This window comes from Prosopis cineraria, unplaced genomic scaffold (genome assembly GCF_029017545.1).
Source record: "Prosopis cineraria cultivar Desert tree isolate PC_DT_omini unplaced genomic scaffold, ASM2901754v1 PC3, whole genome shotgun sequence".
Classification (NCBI taxonomy): domain Eukaryota; kingdom Viridiplantae; phylum Streptophyta; class Magnoliopsida; order Fabales; family Fabaceae; genus Prosopis; species Prosopis cineraria.
Genome location: NW_026555334.1, coordinates 6,582,291 through 6,602,426, shown reverse-complemented (window position 1 = coordinate 6,602,426; position 20,136 = coordinate 6,582,291). Strand labels below are relative to the sequence as shown.

General features: G+C 32.7%; 1 protein-coding gene across 12 annotated transcripts; it reads right to left on the bottom strand.

Annotated features, from left to right (window-relative positions):
* Positions 1-6,160: 6,160 nt before the first annotated feature.
* Positions 6,161-14,048, bottom strand: LOC129306382 (sterol 3-beta-glucosyltransferase UGT80B1). Of its 12 annotated transcripts, XM_054946962.1 has the most exons (17): positions 13,937-14,048; positions 13,560-13,743; positions 12,714-12,785; positions 12,224-12,317; positions 11,989-12,131; positions 11,378-11,448; positions 10,703-10,784; positions 10,473-10,574; positions 10,232-10,287; positions 9,444-9,478; positions 8,519-8,723; positions 8,328-8,420; positions 8,214-8,237; positions 7,916-7,975; positions 7,769-7,808; positions 7,407-7,628; positions 6,161-6,514 (listed from the first exon to the last, which is right to left on the bottom strand). In XM_054946962.1, exons 2-17 carry the CDS (start codon positions 13,626-13,628, stop codon positions 6,461-6,463), a joined length of 1,422 nt encoding a protein of 473 aa, XP_054802937.1. In that variant the 5' UTR covers positions 13,629-13,743; positions 13,937-14,048; the 3' UTR covers positions 6,161-6,460. The 12 variants fall into 12 exon arrangements, with proteins under 12 accessions (XP_054802937.1, XP_054802928.1, XP_054802935.1 ...); XM_054946953.1 differs by having other exon boundaries at positions 8,214-8,420; XM_054946960.1 differs by having other exon boundaries at positions 7,407-7,558; positions 8,214-8,420.
* Positions 14,049-20,136: the final 6,088 nt, after the last annotated feature.

Here is a 20,136-nt window from a genome sequence, read left to right as displayed (position 1 = left end):
AGGCGTTCTTATACTAGTTTTTACCCCCTCATACATATCTTGTATGGCTTTAATATAAGCAATCCGTACTCCCTTTTTTTCCAACGCTTTCCAAAGCACTTCTCTTGGTATACGGTCATAAGCTTTTTCCAAATCAATAAAAACCATGTGTAGATCTTTATCTTTACAACGATACTTTTCCATTAATCCCCTTAGTAGATAAATCGCCTCTGTAGTTGATCTACCTGGCATAAAACCAAATTGATTCTCAGAAATACTTGTCTCCAATCTCAACCTGTGCTCAATTACTTTCTCCTACAATTTCATTGTGTGGCTCATGAGTTTAATCCCTCTATAGTTAGTACAATTCTGAATATCTCCTTTATTTTTATAAATAGGAATTAATGTACTTCTCCTCCACTCATCAGGCATTTTCTTGGACTGTAAAATCACATTAAATAACTTAGTTAACCATCTCACCCCTTCTTCACCTAAACATTTCCACACTTCGATAGATATACAATCAGGTCCGTTAGCTCTACCATTTGCCATTTTCTTAAGAGTTTCCTTTACCTCCTTATCACGTATTTTTCGATAGAATGATAAATTTTGTTCTCCTTCACCAGTTACTAAATCCTCCAAGTTACTAGATGAATCCTCTCCATCATTGAAAAGTTTAGAAAAATAAGTCTCCCATCTATTTTTAATCTCATCATCTGTAACTAAAATTCTTCCCTCTTCATTCTTAATACACCTTACCTGTTCTAGATCTCTTGATTTTCTTTCCCTACTCTTGGCAATCTTATAAATATTTTGCTCTCCTTCCTTCGTCTCAAGGTTCTTATAAAATTCTTCAAAAGCTTTAGAACGAGCTTCACCCACAGCTCTCTTAGTTTCCTTCTTAGCCATACGATACCTCTCCCAATTTTCCTCATTGTTACACAAATGTATGGCTTTAAAACAGTTCTTCTTATACTTGATTTTGTCCTGTACACTATTATTCCACCACCAAGACTCCTTATCTCTCGGACCAGAACCTTTCGATTCTCCCAAAACTACTTTTGCAACCTCCCGTATCTTTTTAGCCATATCCTCCCATATGATGTTAGCACTTCCCTGAGAATCCCAAATTCCTTTATCCAAAAGATTTCGCTTGAAAATATCTTGCTTCTCACCTTTTAATTGCCACCACCTAATCCTTGGTGTTACTACTTGTCGACGTTTTTGGATTTTACTCATAATACACACATCAAGGACTAAGGACCCTATGTTGTGTCGTTACAGCATCTCCGGGAATCACCTTACAATTTTTACAAAGTTTTCTATCTGTGTTCCTAACCAAAAGAAAATCAATCTGTGACCTTGAGGCTCCACTTTTGTAAGTGATGAGATGCTCATCTCTCTTCTTGAAACAAGTGTTGGCAATCTTAAAATCATACGCCAATGAGAAATCAAGAAGAGTTTGTCCTTCATTGTTTAGCTCTCCAAAACCAAAACCACCATGCACCCTCGCATACTGACCAGCTTCCCTCCCAACATGCCCATTAAAGTCTCCTCTAATAAAAATCTTTTCACTCTGTGGTATGTGTCGAATCAACCCCTCCAGATCCTCCCAAAATAATTCCTTAAGACTGGCTTCTGTCCCGACTTGCGGCGCATAAGCGCTAACAATATTAACAGTCTCACATCCAATTATCATTTTTAAAGAAATAATTCTGTCTCCAATTCTGCTAACTTCTACAACGTTCTTCTTCCACTCCTTATCTATAATGATGCCTACTCCATTGCGTGCACTTACTTTTCCTGTATACCAAAGTTTGAAACCTTGAATATCCTTAGCTTCTTCTCCACGCCATTTTGTTTCTTGCAAGCAAAGGATATTGATTTTCCTTTGAATCATAACCCCTACAACCTCTATAGATTTACAATTTAATGTCCCAACATTCCAAGTACCAAATCTAATTTTGCTCTTATGGACTAACTTCTTTAGCCGCGTGCGTCCAGAATGACGCGGTAGCTCTTGCTCATTTAACACTACATCCGGGCGCTGATGCAGCGGCTCAAACTCACTTATCACTGTACTCGAGCCATGCAGCGCGTTACTTACGGGCAACGACCTAGCATTAACATTATAACGTCTATTGTCCATGTTCATGATAGATTCAACAAATTTTTACATTGGCTGTTGATGGCCTAACACAACCCTCCTCCTTTACCCGGGCTTGGGACCGGCTATAAACATAGGCGGAGTTGCGTTTGAGACCACTCTTAGGTGAAAATAATGGTGATTGTAATAAGATGTGATCATATGTGATGGGATGTTGTGGAGTTATATGTGATGATCACATGACGTAATTTGTTACATGTGAAATCAATGAGTTTGATATTGTGATGACACAGATGTTGAAATGTGTGAGTGTAAATCATTGCATGATCATGTTGTCCAAAGTTTACCTAAGAAGATAAGTAGATAAATTCACGTGGCATGGCTACCTTTCAATATCTAAAGGCTAACGTTGTCCCACTGTTTGTTTAGGGATTGTCCCATTATTTATCAAGAGACTTAAATTTAGCTATCTCCACATGTTTGTCAAGGAGACTAGTTTAGAATTTATGACACCCCAGGAATTCAAGAATGAGAGAAATTGTGTTTTGAGAGTGGGTGTAGTGACCTTTTCCTGAGTTGTTTTTCACAATTGGAAAGTTTAGGCAACCCATTCACATTGATAGAGCCATGTTTGAATTATAACTCATGGTTTCAGTATAAGGAAGATAAAAGGGAGGAGTCTATCATGCACATTATTCAACATATCACATGGTTGTTAAATTTGTGATCAGTTATAAGTATTGATTATTTTATGATCACATGATTGTTATTGTTGTAGCAATGAGCATTATGGAATGATTTGTGATGAATGATGAATTGTGTTGATAATTTGAGTTTTATGTGAATAAATTGTGGTTGATATATTTATAGGAATATACATGTTAAGTTGTCAATTAATATACAATTACATAAAATAGATGTATATTATTTATTAAATGGTTGTATGTATCCTCTCTTTTAATATTTTACAAGCACTAACTCAAGTATGGAAAAAAGAAAGGCTGTCAAGGCTTAAGAATTATCATATTCCTATTATAAAGCCCTTATACTCATTTTGATTCATGTGTAAATTAAGATGATAATTACCAACTAGGGTCATATTTTGTTTTACACTTGTACTATGTGACTTGCATGATTGTGTTGATGTATTTTGGGCCCTGGAGTCATTATGTGAGCATGAGTTAATTTCAATAGGGTTAAAATATTAGTAAAAGTGTAAGGGTAATTGTTATACTATCAACATTTGATTATTTTGAATATATTCAATGTTAAATCTTCCTTTTTTGTTTTTGATATCAAGGGATTAAGGTTCAAAATAAGAAATGAGTATTATATTGTGACTATGTTGTGTTACACAAGTAGTCTTAGGTTCATTATATGTGGTTAGAGGTGTGGATTGTAACTTTTGGCACATGTGTTGATTTTGGACACCCTTGATATGGGAAGGTATGAAATATTTGTAAAAATGTATTTGAGTATCCTATTCGCTTATGTGAAATTATTTGGACATATAAGTAAGGTTAGCTTTGGTGTGTTTCCTATAATTCTATGCTTCTCAAGATCCTAATTTGTTGCTAGGTTCAGACTTATATTTTAATCATTCATATAAACTAAGTAAGTGGTTACAAGTTGCACATCTTCAAAATATACTATATTACTTTATTGGCCTTCAACTAGATTTAAATATTTGAAATTCAAATCCACCCATTTAAAAATATTATGCTGTTGTAAACTCAAAGCCCAACGTCAATCCTTTTTATGTTGTCAAATTATTTTAAATAATTATGAAATATTGAGTTTTGAATTTTGAAGATTTAAATTAGGTATGCTAAATATAAATAAACTTAAGTATCTATGCATGCTACTTTAAAGATTGGCTCGTTTGTTGTTGGGATAAAAAAAAAAAATAGTGATTTTTAGATATGTTATAAATTTTGGAAAAAGATATACACTTTATGAGACAATATATGAAACAAATATTATTTTATGTTTGGTTATGGTAAGAAGATCTTCCTATTATTTAGTTTTTTTAAGATTATGTAACTAGATTATCTTATTTGATTAGAAAGTATACCAAATTTAATTTCACAGATTGATTGTGTTTCAAAATTTGTAACTTTAAATTACATGTAATTTGTATTTAATAATTTCATAAAAATTTGGTAGGTTGGTTCATTTAAAATCAATCCTTTTATTTAATTTTAATGCTTATTTATCCATAAAATTACTTAATATGTAACTCATTTAAGAAAAAAAAATTTGTCCTATTTATAAGTCATTGTATTAAATTTTCAATACAAATTTTCTTTTTTCCTTTATTAAATGTCAAAAAAAGAAAATATATTGTTAAAATATATATATTTAATAGGAGTAAAGTTGATAATTTATTAAATTTTAAGATAGAGTTAATAAATTTTAATTTTTTTAATTTCGGTGAAACATGTTAGAATTAATTTATAAATAAAATCAGAAAAATAATGTGTATATTTATTTAAGATGTATATTTAAAAGGCTGATAAACTTTATAAAATATTAAAGCCGTTACACTTTTTCTCCCATTATTGAATTCAGTTCGGGATACCGTGCTGCACAAATTTTATAAACATTTGTATTTATTATATTCAAATCATAGTCAATAGTAGTATTTATTAATTTAAATTTTGTAATCGTGGACAATATTTAATAAATATTTTTGGTTACACAAAATAATCTCCTTGAATTTTAAAACTTTGACATTAGTTCCCAAGATATGCAACTTGTCCGGCCAAAAAAGAAAGACATGTAATTTGGATAAAATTGTCAATAATTTTAATAGGCATCACCACCAAAGCATTGGGAGACCCTAAACTTTAATCCCAATTATTTTTTAAAAACTTTGTGTGCACCATTCTCTTTTACAGCCTATCTTTAAAAACTTATTTTTTTTAATCCCAATTACAAATGAGCCAATAATTTTAAAGTAGGCCGAACAAATACATAAATTTATTTATATTTAGCACACTTAATTAAAATCTTTGAAATTCAAAACTGAATATTTTACAATTATATAAAGGATAAAATTTATGTACTTAATTTTATATACTTAATAAAATTTTATCTAATTAAATCAAAATAAGTAAATTTAAATGTTCTAAAATATTAATAACAAAAATTTATTATAAAATAAATAATTTATAAATAATACATATGTCTTAATTTAATTAGAAACAAATACCTTAAGTACATAAGATTAAGTATATAAATTTTTTTCTTATATAAAATAATTTGACAACACAAGGAATTGTGTTCAGTTTTATATTATAATTTTGAAGTTATATAACTTCTAAACACCCTTTTAGTTTTTATATAAAAATTAAAAAAAATTAATCATTTGATTTTTATAATTTTAATTATAACTCAATCCTTGAACTTTGATTTGTCATAATTTAATCTCTATAATTTTGACTCAGTTGTAAATCAATCTCTAAACTTTATCTCTAACAATTTAATCTTTAAAGTTTCAACCTCTTAGATATTGATTCTTATATTTTAAAAAATAAAATTATAAAGATAAAAAATATTTTAAACTTTTAATGCTTATAATATTTATAAATATTAAAAAGGTTTAGTAATTTAAGATATTAGTAATAAATTTAAAAATATTTTTAATTTTTATAATTTTATTTTTTTAAATATAGTGACTAATATTTAAAAGGTTAAAACTCTAAAGACTAAATTACAAAAAACAAAATAAAAAATGATTTACAGCCGAAACAAAACTTTAAAAATTAAATTATAACAAATTAAAGTTTAAAAACTGAATTATAATGAGTCAAAATTTAGGCACTGAATTATAACTTGATTAAAATTAAAAAAACTAAATGATTTTTTTTATAAATTATCCAAAAAAAAAATCTGAACCTAACAACAAGCCAGTATTCAAATCTAACTCTTGAAGCCCAATATCATGGAAAAGGCATGACAAAACACACCAAACTAATACTACTTTTACAAATATAATATAATGATGACGACTATCCTGAGAAACTCAACAGAACATTAAAAATCATAAAACGAAAGCATTGCTGGCCATCATTACTATAATAAATTTTCTGGCAAAAAATAATGGTATAGAAAAGTTCATTAGCTATCTAGGGGGAAAAAAAACGGAAAAGACCAATGAACTAAAACATTTGGTCACATAACAAAGCAGAAGTATAATTTAAAATTCTACATCTAGTATCCAAGAAGGGGCTTCTTGAAAGAAAATGTCAAAAATAACTTGATGCTGTCACAGCTAAGATAAACATATGTTTTCCCAACATGAATTCGAAGTAACAATGAAGGAAAAATGATGTGTTAATACTTGGAAATGATGTAATTGCCTTGTGTGTCTCAAACTAAACCTAGCTCTTCCTTGAGGGCCTTAACTGCCTCTGATACACCATCCTGTAATTTGGAGCATCATTGTGAAAAGATATCAGCATGGTTATGGGATCTTTCCGAACATAATTTATGTTTTTTAAAATGTTTTACTGAAAAAAATACAAGACTGGCGTTAGTCACAGAGCAATAAAGATCCATAAAACAAAGTTGAGATTTTTTTTTTTTTTGGAATAAAAATTTAGATAAATTAGGTATCAAGGATTTACAAAAGCTAAGGCAGGCATGAGACTCAAAAAGTATTTATAAAGATGCTTATAAATTTCTTATTAACAAGATCAGAAAATCAATAGTGGGATTTCCACACTCTAGTGAGTCCTATCCTTGTCAATTTCTTACTATGCGATGCAATTTCTAGTTCCAAAAAAAAAAAAAATACTGGAAACTTCATTCGTACTGAACGAGCACAATTACAAACAGAGTAACACACATAGAGAGTTCCAAAAATTTTAAATTTGATAAGATTACAAACACAATACACTGTAATTTATCATATATATATATATATAATGTACATAAATTAAGAATAACTTACCGTACTGTAATAAATTACTGTTATAGAAAGAACCAATGTCAGAAAAATAAACTAAAGATGTAAAAGGTGGCAAATGTTTCAAATAAATGGACAAACTAAAATCCTACTACCTAATTAAGATAAACATATTTGGTTTTCCAAGTATATATTTGTGGACAGGACGTTTGTTCAACACTGTTGACTTCAAAAAGGAGAGGAAGACAAACAGAGGAGCATAAAAGTTCAACAGGGAGTCATAAAGATATTTATTTCATAATTTATATATTGCAATGTGACAATATAAAGTATATACTGTATACTACATGGTGATCCAAACAAGAGAAATTCTTAACTGCATTCACCCATGTGATGAATAGGCATTACCTCGTGTGATATTCTTTCAGCAATTTCAGCCGCACGTGCTTTGACCTTAGGCGATAATGCATTGTGTATTGCTGATGAAAGTGCATGTGCAGCTTCCTGGACACTTCTCTCATCATTTTTATCAGGAAGCAGATGGTTTCTATGGAGTGGTTCTGATGAAACACCAAGCCAATATGTTCTCTCAGCCCAATAAAACTGATCTAACATGAAAGGACACACAACCTGCAAGTTTTCTGAAACCAGTCAAGCTCATCTGAAGATGCATCATCATCAGCATCCTGAGAGTTTCATAGAGCTGGAAAGGTTTCTATAGGATGAAGCATGTACAGGAACAAGGATTTAATTCACAGTTCCTTACTAACCTGTGGTGTACCTGCCCGCAACGCAGCTGCAGTAGTTCCACTAAATTAAAGGAAAAGAATACAAAATAAAAGTTAGCAACTGCAAGTGGCACCCTAGAGTGCCAAATTATCAAAACACCAAAAAGATCAAAATGCAAATTCTCCTACCTGCCTCCATGGTGAATTACAGCAGCACATTTTGGGAAAAGCCAATGATATGGCATGGATCTGTTCACATGAAAGAACAGTCATCTTTAAGAGAATGTCATTCAATAAACATTTTGCTTCTTTTCAAAAAGTATCAGCAGAAAAATGAAACTGAAAATCTTTTAATCAAAACTCAAATTGCCAAAACCCAGCGAGTTGCATGCCCCTTTGTTGAAATCCCAGCAATTGTTTCAGAAGTTCTATTTTACATGAACTGGTAACCCACTTTTCTTGCACTGAAGACAACGGGAAAACCCACCCAGAAAAGCAAAGAAGTCGCCCACTGAAAAGAGCAACACAATCTTCACTTAGACATCTCTGATTTGACGTTTCATCAGCGAACATGTGAACCACTGATTCTAAAGGTTTATACCCCGCTGTAAAAAGAATAAATCTGAAACTTGCCATCACCAGAACAGTCTGAAGAACACAAATAAACGTACGAGGGTCTTTCAGAAAACCCATGCTGCATGAGAAAACAGTAAGGTTAGGTTTAGAGAATATACATCAACAAACAAAAATGCTGTCGCAAAAACTAAGAGTCAAATTCAAAACAATTCATACCTTCCTATAGAACTTAACCCAACAAAAATTGGTGTAGTCTTTATAAAGTTTTGCAATTGTACATGTCTGAGACATAACTGATCTTTAGCACGTTTATGTTCTGACGAGCCAACTATTGATACTTCTCTGCACAGTGTACATGTAAACTGCCATTCCATAGGGAGGAACCAAAAGCCACAAACCCGTACTTTTGATGGCCAATATGCTGCCAATGCCCTAAAATTAGTAGGGTAAAATTAACTCTTAAAACTAGTGACCTAGAGGAATCTTGCAACACCACCAAGTAGAACATTAAATTTTGTCAAGAATGAGGCTTGTAACATTTATATTCCCCTACATGGATATGGAAACAAACTTAGGCACATGCCAGTTCCCAACTAATTTTGACTTTGCATAGTTCTCACAACAAAGCATTCATAACCCGGAGACTATTGACATGAATAATAAATCATACAATTTGATTTTAAACAAATCTCTGCTCCATTTTCAACAAAATATGATAGGCAAAATGAAATTGAACAGTACATGCAATACACGTATAACCCAAATTATATTGGTCACAGCTCATTGTTGTGCAAAATACATCTTTGGCCCTAACAGACAATAGAATGGAATAGCATAATTTGAGAAGCATTAAGTGGAAGCAATACTACATCTCTAGCAAAACAGGCCTAGCCACACAAACACTGCAGCTGCCATGTCTCAATACAAAGGTCAAATAGATAAATAACTCCCAGATGAATAAAGAAAAGTAAAGGACATATATGTAAACAGAAAACAATAACAAGAGAAAGCAAGTACCTCTAGGGTTTTCGTTTTGAGTAAACAACTCAATGAACAGGTAATGTAATGACAATTGACAACGATAAATATCGGTGGTGTGAAGAGGTATAGAATTTTGCTTTACCAAAGACATTAAACATACCAGGGCATTCAACCACTTCTTTACTAAATCCATACCTGTTGCAGAGAATCAGATCATAACATCAGAATTATATATTGGATATCTTCTCTATAAATAATGCATGCTCCACATAAATGCCCAGAAGAAGAATTGGAGAAAAAAAAATCTACCAATCACACTAAAGTAAGTCTACACCAGAAAAATCTAACTTGTCCACTAATGGCAAACAAGGAAAATTTATTCATCTAATGGTAGCTAATGTGTCCTGTGCCACATTTTTCATGACTTGTGAACAATGTAGCTCCCTAAACATCTTGTATAATAAATGATAGAGTACAATAACGTCATATAATTCATATAGCCGACCCCACTTAGTGGGATAAGACTTGTTGTTGTTGTTGTTGTATTGATTTCTTTGGCTTCACAAAACTTTTACCAGTCAAAAACTACAACATAAAGTTGTTACTAAAAGAAGACCCCAATCTCCAGTGGCTTGTAGGCCGTAACATTTATCATTTCCAACTTCCCTACAACTTAAACCTTGTTCACATATTTAAGTACACAAAAAACACAGACTATATGAGTAATAAGTCCAAGAGAACACCAATAATACCAATGTAATGATCATACTAATTAGCATCCAAAGGAAGGATTTTTTTTTTTTTTTTTTCCTGGTAAGAGAATAGTGTTAGGGGGAAAGCAAGTAGAAGAGAAACTAACATATACTGGAAGCAATTATTTATGTAAGAGGTCTTTGTTGAAGCTTGAGTATTTATAAATAGTGTCTGCTTTTAGTATACATAACTTACATCACAAGTGGAGATTGAGGCCTATGATGCCAAGTAGGGACGCCTGTTACGGGATCCTTCAACCACAAAAGAAGCAACTATTAAGTTTTAAAGAAAAGAAGACGCCCATTACTACTCTTAAGTGTAACAAGTCTACAGTAATCTGACCCAAGTAGTTTAAAAGTTGTTTGAATCTCTAACTTGTAGCAATGGAATTTATAGTACAAAATACAGCAGAAAAGCATATACAAAAAACACTGACAGTGAAAGGGCATTGACTCAGATGTAAATCATCATATCTCCATGATCCCCAGTGTTCAGTGAAAAGAGGCCACATCCAGTGAATCACATCCTCCCAGCAGACCTGCATGTAAGTAGGAAGATCACTTTATGCAAGTACTAAGTAGAAAGAAAACATCATCACATGTGTATCAAAAAGAGGGGGGCAGGGAAGAAAACACAATTACATGCAGCAACTAAATGAAGAAGTACCTTGTCACATGGACCATCATTGAGATACTTATACAAAAGAGGAAGCTCCTTGCAGAATTGGCGCTCAAATGATGCAGGTGCACTACATACCAGATCAATAATCAGAATATGATGATATCCCACCTAAGTGTTTTCAGCAACTAGATTGTAACTAAGCAGACATGACACTTTATGTTCACATATCTTGATAGAATAATTTTAGAAGACAAAAAAAAAAAAAAAACTCAGTATTCCGAGGGCAAAACTGAATGATTAGGGTACAGTGCTGCTTCTGGTCCCACTAAACACTTGATTGATATTGAAAGCAATTATATCCCAACCAGATCCAAGAAAGTTATAAAAAGGCATGTTTATTCAACCAATGGCCCATTTTTATCATAAAGCATAATATAATTGAAAATGGCAGGTTATTAGTAACACTCATCTAAAAACTTGAAAGTTCCCAAATGAAACGTGTATCTATGGCAAGTTCACTACCTGGTAGTTATTGGCAGTAGAGTTTCTACATTTCCAGTTTTGCATTATAAGTGAAAGAAAGCTTATTTATCCAAATTTTAAATTTTGAGCCCTCCGGGGATGATATTAAGACATCAGCAATCTTATGAGAGTGACTGCTCACAATAGGTCAATTCCAAAACGTTCGATGATATAGAAGCAAGATAAAAATCAAAATACCTGTATGGAACAACGTAGGGTGCAGCTAATATGCAACGGACATGAAAAAGTTCTGCAAGGCTCCAGCCTTCCTGAACCAAAACATTTTCCCTCTAAGAAAAATTCAGAATTGAGTTTTTATTTTGCTTCAATTTAGCAAACAGACAGATATATGCATAAATTATAAAAATCCGAGGTGTTCACAAGACTTCTCCAGTTAATCAGAGTCACAGAAATATTTTACTATTGTACTAATTTATTAATCAGGAACAGATCAATGACTCTCTCCCAATATACATGCTATCAAATTAGAGACATATTCTCATGAATTATACAGAGTTTATGGAATGAATTGAACTACCAAACAACATTTGAGTAGTGCAACTTATTATAGATTTTATATTTTATCCTGATAATGGATGAAGGTTCTACTATTATCAAATCTGTTTGTGTCCTTTAAGACAAAGAAAGTTGTACGCAAATTGTGCTGAAATTCCTATTCCAGCATCACTATTTTTTATAAATCCAAATCACAGCTGTGATTAATAAGTCTTAGCATCAAAGCACATACAAAATAATTTTAGTAACTTGATTTAGTAGGCTATTTTGACTTCATCTTCCAATGTAAATACCAGTGCAAAAAAATTAATCACAATAAGGTCACCCTCCAGGCATTGGCCCTCTCCAAATATCCTTTCAACTGCAGAATAGCACTCTTTTCTGTGATCTCGTGTAACGATCTGTTTCTGCAGGGCAAAGGATGGCTCTGATACCCCTGATAAGACAAAATATTCAAATGTTCCATAACTCTCCTCCTTATAACAGAAGTTTATATTTCATATGGAGATCCAAGTTGATTGTTGAAACCTGAAATGCCATTATTCTGATCAACAGAAAGAACTGGTGGTGATGAAACAGAACAATATTCAACATGCTTCTCAGCCAGGTGAGAACTTAAACTCTGAAAGAAAAAATTGATCAACCTGACGATTACAGCAGTAGAAAAACATTGTGTCACAGGAAATTTACAATAACCCTAGCAGAAAGTATTACATATCAATTACCTAAGATGACCAAATTGACAACACAGTTAATCATACAACCGAGCTAATATGTGGATCTCTGTAACAGTAAAGGAATGCTTGCTCTTCTATTAGCAGTGCCAGCTCAAAGGGGAACTATGGTAACTGGATAAGCGATCACAACCGCAGCAATGATTTATTTTCATTTAAGTGCTGTTATGGGTTATGTTTGGTTTAGATAATCCTTATCTATAATTCACGCGGGACTAAAGAAGATCAAAGCCATCCAAAGTGACTAAACTACTATAATGCTCTTCTAGACTTGAAATGCAAACCTCATGCGCTGAATGACTTATTAGAATGACATTGTACTGTTTCTGGTCAGAAGCAAAAGCTGCAGCAATGGCCTGCAAGCAACAATAATGCAGATAGTCGCAATTTAAACTTCATAAACAAAAATACCAGAAACACAGCAGGGCACTCCACTACGACATTTTTGTATATTAGCATCTGACAGAATTTTTTTTTCTTTTTTTTTTCTTTTTTTTTTTTTTGCTTTTCCTGCTTGAACGTTTGGCGAACTGACTGAACAAGGTTTAGTGATAGAAACAGAGAGAAATAAAATCCAACCAAAAAACTTAGTAATATTAAGTGTATGAGAAATAAATTCAACACTACTTAATTCTTAAAATTAAAACCATTATCTAATTCTATATTAACCTTCCAATTCCTTTAACAAGTTGTAGCCAGCAGCCACTACCATACCATGTCACAACTCTGTTTAAAATTTCAATACAAGTAGTTACTGAATTAAGTTATCACCATCTGGAAAACACCAGCTACAACGGTGAAACTCTGTTTGACCACTGACCAGCAATAATGTCCAAAACATTTTCACGAATTAGCGTAGTTCCGCAACTTCCATTGATAAGTACGAGTCTTTCAGAAACCTGAGGTATTAACGGTTAACCTTCTACAAATTTCCCGCATAAAGTTGAACCAAAGGCGAAAACTTTTATTCCCGGAAATAACAAAGCCAATCGTTAAGCCATACAACTGCATCAAGTGCAGGTAATACTAGCTCAGAATTCACATATTTGCAATATTTTCTGATTTCCAGCCATTTTACCGGGAAACATTCAAGAATGAAACGAAAATAGAGAAGAAAAAGGTGCACTCACAGCGATAGGATACACGTCGCCTTTAGTACCGAAGGCCATGAACACTGCTATTGGTTTTTCTCTCGCCATGTCTAACCGTATCGCAGGAAACAACGACCCTCAGACCAGGATAAATCAATCACGGCAACGAGAAAGTTCGCTAAGCCACCGGTCTGGTTTTTAGATGCTCCGGTTTGATCAACCGCTACAAAAATTTAAAATTAATTTGTTAAAAGAGCTTTTTTTTAACTCAAGATAAAATGAAATACCGGTTAGGACACTAAGTTTCTAACATTGTTAGGAAACTATTTGTCGTATTAAAAATTAGTGAAGGACAGGGATCAGCGAAGATATCAACTAGATGATGGCATGTATCTCTAGGGGAAAAAACAGTGTACCTGCTTTTTGCAGAAGAGACCGGTAAGAAAGTCGCCGGCGCAAATATAATGACCGGCTGCGTCATCATAAGTCGGCGCCAGCGAAGTTTAGCGCCGTCAGAGTCGGCGTTAGTTTATTAAAACGTCGACGTTTTCTTGCCCAACCAGTCAGCGCTATTTAAGCGAGCATTTTGAATCGCGTTGAAGAGTCTTACCTCCGTTTGAATTTAAAAAAAAAAAAAAACAAAACAAAACAAAGGTCAAGTGGAAACTGGGGCCGAAAATAAGAACCAAGCTTGGAAAATTGAGAGTAAAGATTCATGCTTGAAAGATAGGAGTATTTTTGGGCAAACAAGCTTTGAAGCTTGACATTGATAGGCCTTAAAAAAAAAATTTGAGTACGGGTGACCTTCTAAGCTTTATTTCTCTTTTTTTACTTTTCTTATTCCAAATGTATCGTTTGACTTGGCACTTAAAAAATTTTTAAGTATGCTCATGCCACACACTCTTTAACTTTGATGATATGCTCTTCCTCTTAGCTTCTCCTCACGATCTCACTCTCTCCTCCCTCTTGGCTTTTGATCTTTATAGAGGACTCACGATACTCTCACCTCTCGTCTCGCGATCTTTGATTCTCAACTTTAAGTGACACCATGGGTGCTGGATTGCAGTGCTTCTCCTCACACAATCTCACAATTTGCTCTCCCTCTTGCATCTATCTTGGCCTTTGTCTCAATCTAGCCTCTATCATTGTGTCAGGAGCCTCTACCTCATGTTGTCGAACCTTAGAAGAAAACTATAGATTTAGGTTTGTTATGAGCATTCATCATTTTCTCCCCTCACCTTTCATTCTTCTTATTTTGCTTCCATTTTTCCTTCTTTATTTTTGTTTATCCATCTTCTTTGAAGCTGCAATTTTTGTCTCATCTAATATATTTCTAAAATTAAAAAGGAGTATGTAAAATTAAAAATGAATTGATTCAAATATTATATTATTAAAATAATTGATGTTAGTTCTATTGTCATTTTTTTTATAACCAGGGAAGATAAAACAAAGCCAAACCTTTTGCCATTTTTTTAAAAATGATGTTGACAATTTTTTTTTTAGTAATTTCTTAAACACAATTACTTTGTAAGGCTTATTTTTTAATTTTGATTAATGTTTTGCTTTGTGCTACAAAAGTTTTTATATTCATCAAATTTGATAAGATTGACCCAGATTAAATATTTTTATTTTCGTTTTAAGATTTGATCAATATTCTATATATGAATTTGTATTTGTTAATTTTGTTAAATTTTTTATTTTTATTTTAAGATTTTTAACATATTTGTTAAAAAATGGGCCCGAGCCCCTAAACCTTTCAAATAAGGGTTGAATTTCAGAAACCAGTCATTTTTCAAGAAATCAAGCTTAAAAACTTGAGTCCTTAAATGCCAAACTTATATGGACCAGATCTGCCATTTTCTCATCTTTAGTGGAAACAAAATAAAAAGAAAAATTTTTCATTCCCCATATTTGGAAATAAAAAAAATGAGCAAATATCACAATAATTACAATATTCTCATATCAAAATATATCATATTTTTTGTAATAATTTAACATCATCAAGATAATTTAAAATCAAATCTTGGTGAAAATATTTTTTTATTTTAATAATTAGTATTTTATTATCACCATAAGCTTACACGTATTTTTGTGTAGAAGAATGTTTAAAAGGCAATTTTTTTCCTTTCAATTTTTTCACCATAAGCCTCGCCATTTAATAAATATTCTGCTATGCGTGTGTAGCGCTCTACATGGAAGAATCAGATATAAAGTGAGTGAGTCCGGGACATTCAACAACGTCAACAAGACACATAGAATTGTCAAGATGAGATGAAGAAGAAGGTGAACGATGCACGCGCAAGAGCAGGAGAGTGATGGAGACGATTGCCCTTAGTGGAGAACGCGCCAAGGTGGGAAGGGAAAAAAATGAAAGCAATCGAGCATAAGGGTAGCGTGTAGAATTATTTTTTCTTGTTAAAATCTCTCCACATGTAAAAAAAAAAATTTAAATAAAAAATGTAATGGGTCTCGTATCTTTTTTTTTTTTCTTCTTTCCACTTTTCTTTCTTCATCCAAATGAGGAAAGACTTGTTTTCTCTCTTATTTTCTCCCCTAGTTTTATTTTTTCCTGAAATTCTCTCTCCACCCAAACCGAGTATTATCTCTTGCTTGTTTTCATTTCTTAAGGTTAGTTTTGGCTTGCTGAAAGTTTTTAACTTTATTTCCACCAGGCTTGTTCAGAATTTCTGATTTTATTGTTTCATGCTGCTAATTAAAGTAATTTTCTCTTAATTTTTTTCAAAAGCATTAGGTATCTTGTGCTAAAAAGTGGGACAATATCTTTCTCAATACTTTCTTTATCATAAATTATAAGACAATTTGAGATAAGATTGTGATGATACTTTATAAATTTATTTTTTCAAAATAAAACTATGAACTTTTAAAAATACCTCTATGCACTTAATCATTACGTTAAGTTATAATATCATATCAATCTCTCTCCATTTAAAGGTAATATTGAAAAAGTTTCATTAATAAAATTTTATTTTTCTCAAATTGTCCTATATTTTAGAACAACAAAATTCCTTCAAAGCTATTATTTTATAATTTAAGATAAAGAGAGCAATTTTTAAGAAGCAAAGTCGCCCCTCTATATAAACTTGTTATCTTCTATGTTATATGCTAACGTGAAATAGTCATGGGGCTTAAGCACAATGATGGTAAGACATTTTAACCCATTTTGTCAATATTTTCGTTGCTAAAATCAAGTTTAATTCTTTCACTATCACTTCCGTTCCTTTTGACCCACATCAAACGATCAAAATGGATCAAATGCCTTAATTATTATTATTATTATATGTAAGTCGTACAATTATTTCATGCCAGCAAGTATTGAAAAAAATGATGGACTCTAATGAAAGAATGATTTTGCTTTTGGAAAAAAATTATTGATGGGAATATTATCTCACGCTTCAATACATTATAATCAGTGCTTTTAAAAAAGTTAGAAAGAAAATGATCTTTAACCCAAATATTAAAGTGCGAATGTCATTGTGATTGAAAGTTTATTTTCTTGGAACTGTTGAAATGAGGGAATCGTGCTTCGCAACCTAAGAATCATGATTCATCCCGACCAAATTAACAAGGCTATAATGTCAAGAAATAAAATGGAATAAACTAGGAAGAATTATACACAAATCTCACACAACATATTTAAATATTATAAAACCTATTGACAATTTGATAAAAGAAAATGACCTTTTTTCAGTTGCCAATATATCTTATAATATTTAATATGTCGTGGGGTCTTCAAAGTAATTCTCCTAATAAAACAATGGGAAGGGGCTTCTTTTCACTACAGCAGAGATAACATTAAAAATTTAGATTAGATTTCATTATTTGTATTTGATAGTTTTTAAAAGTATAAATTAATATATATATATATATATATATATTTTAATTGAAATACAAGCAAAAGCCTAAACAGAAAGTCTTACATCAATTTTATCAGATCGTTATAAGTTAATACATTCTATCAGAGATTCATTCAAAACAGTAAAATCGCTATCTCTATTATAAGCACCTTTAGCAATTCGATCTGCTAATTGAAGCAACTCTCTATTAGAGTACAAGAGTTCAACATCTCAATTTGAGAACAATAATTTCCTCGTTTCTTAAATATCCTCGTGGTGTGTGGTTAACATCCCCTCCAGTTTTGAGCAATTGGAGGCCTTCAAGTGAATCCATATAGCATTTAACTCTAGTTTGTTGGAGCTGTTTGGACAAAATTAAAACCATTTTTAGAGATAATATTTCTGCAGCAGTGGGCGGAAAATAACCAAATCTAGCTTGAAAACCTATGATCCAGCTTCCCATTGCATGTCTTGTTGTATGTGTGTCAAAAGTGTGTGTGTGTCAAAGTTTCACATTGACTAAAGGAAGGAATCTCCTAGTGTATATATACTAAGGAATGAAGTGAGCTAGTAAAATGGGTTTGGAGGAGAAGTGGTCTCGCGCACATGAGATAGGCCAATTCAGAGCTTTCGCAGTTGAAATCAGCCGATTTGCCCCCCCTGCGCGCTAGTTCAAGAGTAACCGAGCCTTTAATCCGGCAGTAATCCTCCAACGTTCATGTCCACCTTCGGGCTATATATAGCCATGCGTGCAGACATAGCTGTGCCTTTAATCCGGCGGTAATCCTCAACGTTTATGTCCACCTTCGGGCTATATATAGCCATGCGTGCAGACATAGCGGTGCGGAGTCTTGACTGCTCAGTGTTCTCTCCTCCTTGTTTAATCCTGGGAATTGCCGGTCGTCTAACGGTGTGCCGGAATAGTTTTTAAGGACAGTATCCTTCCGGGCACGACTCAAGCAACCCGTACCTTTCCGTTCGCGTTTCTGCCGGTCACCTCAACATGTCTATCGACACCACCACTTGTAGCATATCCAAATTGATTTACCAATCCATCCGCATCCATCTGAAGGTAGCCATCTGCTGGGGTGATCCATTTCTCCTCAGGTTTTCCAGTGCTGTGAAACACTTGATGCTTGAGCTTTCCATTTTCAACATATTCCATAAGTTGTGACTTCATATTATGAAAAATATCAACCATTCCATGCCTTTTTCCATCAAAAGTTCCCTTACATCTATTTTTCCACAATGTTCAGCAGGTGGTACTAAACATTGTGGTCCATTTCCATTGAAACATCTTAGGATCACCAAAAGTGCTATTAGCATTTCGTCTCAGCCAAACCTGTAAATTACAAGAAAAGAAATATTGCACAGATAAAGGATTAATTAATAAAAACCACACAAATTTAGCCACCTCAAAGTCACGTAATATATGTAAAATTGTTTCCTCACTATTACACTCAAAGGGGCATAAATTGCTCTCACTTAGCCCTTTCTTGGTTCTAGAGAGTTGGACGGAAGTCTCTCATGTATGAGTTGCTAGAAGAAATGTTTGATTTTCTCTGGGATCAACCATCGCCACATTTTCCTCCAAACCAGATTAGCTGAGTGAGAGTTCAGAGTTCTGCAAGAATTTATAAGCCAATCAAATATTGAAATTACGATCGGAGGACTTTCTCCACCAAAACCAATCCTCATGATTAGTAGTGGAAATCCTGATCGCCTTGATTTTATTCACAAATCTAAGAGGGGAGAAATTTACAGCATTCATTAATGTTCCATTCCTCATTAGGTTGGATAAAATGATCAAAAATTTGATCTTAGCGGTTCACATTTACATTATTCAATGGAGAGAAATAGCAGAAGAGAAAAATTAAGTCCGAAATATTGATTATTATAAATTTGTTTAGCATGGTATTAAAAAGATGGGAAAGAAATATATATTTTTATAAATGAGAATTACTCAAAGGTCCCTACAAGAAACAATTCTACACGGTAGACTTAAATTCTTTATTGCAAATAAGTTTTGAAGTGAAATTAGTAAAATGCTATTTTTTAAGGGGGCAAAAAGAAATCCATCCCCTTGCCAACGATGTTTCCGATGACCGTCATTGGAGGGAAGTGGTTCGATTCCATTTCTAATTATATTTAGTTTTGAGGTAAAATTCTAAACCGACAAGAAAATGACATGAGTATTGCTCTTGTGAGAAAATTTGGCAACTTCATAAAGCTAGAAACCAGTTCGGACTATAATACCAAGAAACATATAATTAAAAGAAAAACTAAAAAGCGTACGTTAAAGAAGTTAACGCTTCAATTGGCACACATTCACTGGACATAGAAGTATTAATTATGCTAAACTTTTCCGGGTTCAAACTTCAAAATCACTACACACAAAAAGGAAGGGGAAGATTACAGCCAAGGATAACTGGAGGATTTTATTTATAAACAAATACTAAATGATTTTGAAAATATATTATAAGATCAAGAGATTAGAATGTAATTAACTTTTAGTGTGAAAAGACAAATTGTCTCTCGATTTAAAAAAAAAATTCCTCAACCTGACCTCCGACAACAATAGTAAGGTAGCTTTTTTTTTTTAAAGGTAGCCAAAGTGAAATTTAAACCTACATCCTCTTCACCACCGAAAAAATTATTAGACATTAGGCTAACAAATCTATTCAATTGTAAAGTACAAGTTTTTATACATATATACTTAACTCTATATTCGCTTTTCATGCTAATATTTATTAAGAATTCAA

Bases quoted from the DNA above. Each gene is read 5' to 3' on its own strand.
- LOC129306382 (XM_054946953.1), bottom strand. From the start codon at position 13,628: ATGGCGAGAGAAAAACCAATAGCAGTGTTCATGGCCTTCGGTACTAAA. The intron at 8,724-9,443 runs GTATGTTTAATG...GGGCATTGGCAG, and splicing joins AGAAGTGGTTGAATGCCCTG to CATATTGGCCATCAAAAGTA. The intron at 7,976-8,213 runs GTGGGTTTTCCC...TCATGTGAACAG, and splicing joins CGACTTCTTTGCTTTTCTGG to ATCCATGCCATATCATTGGC.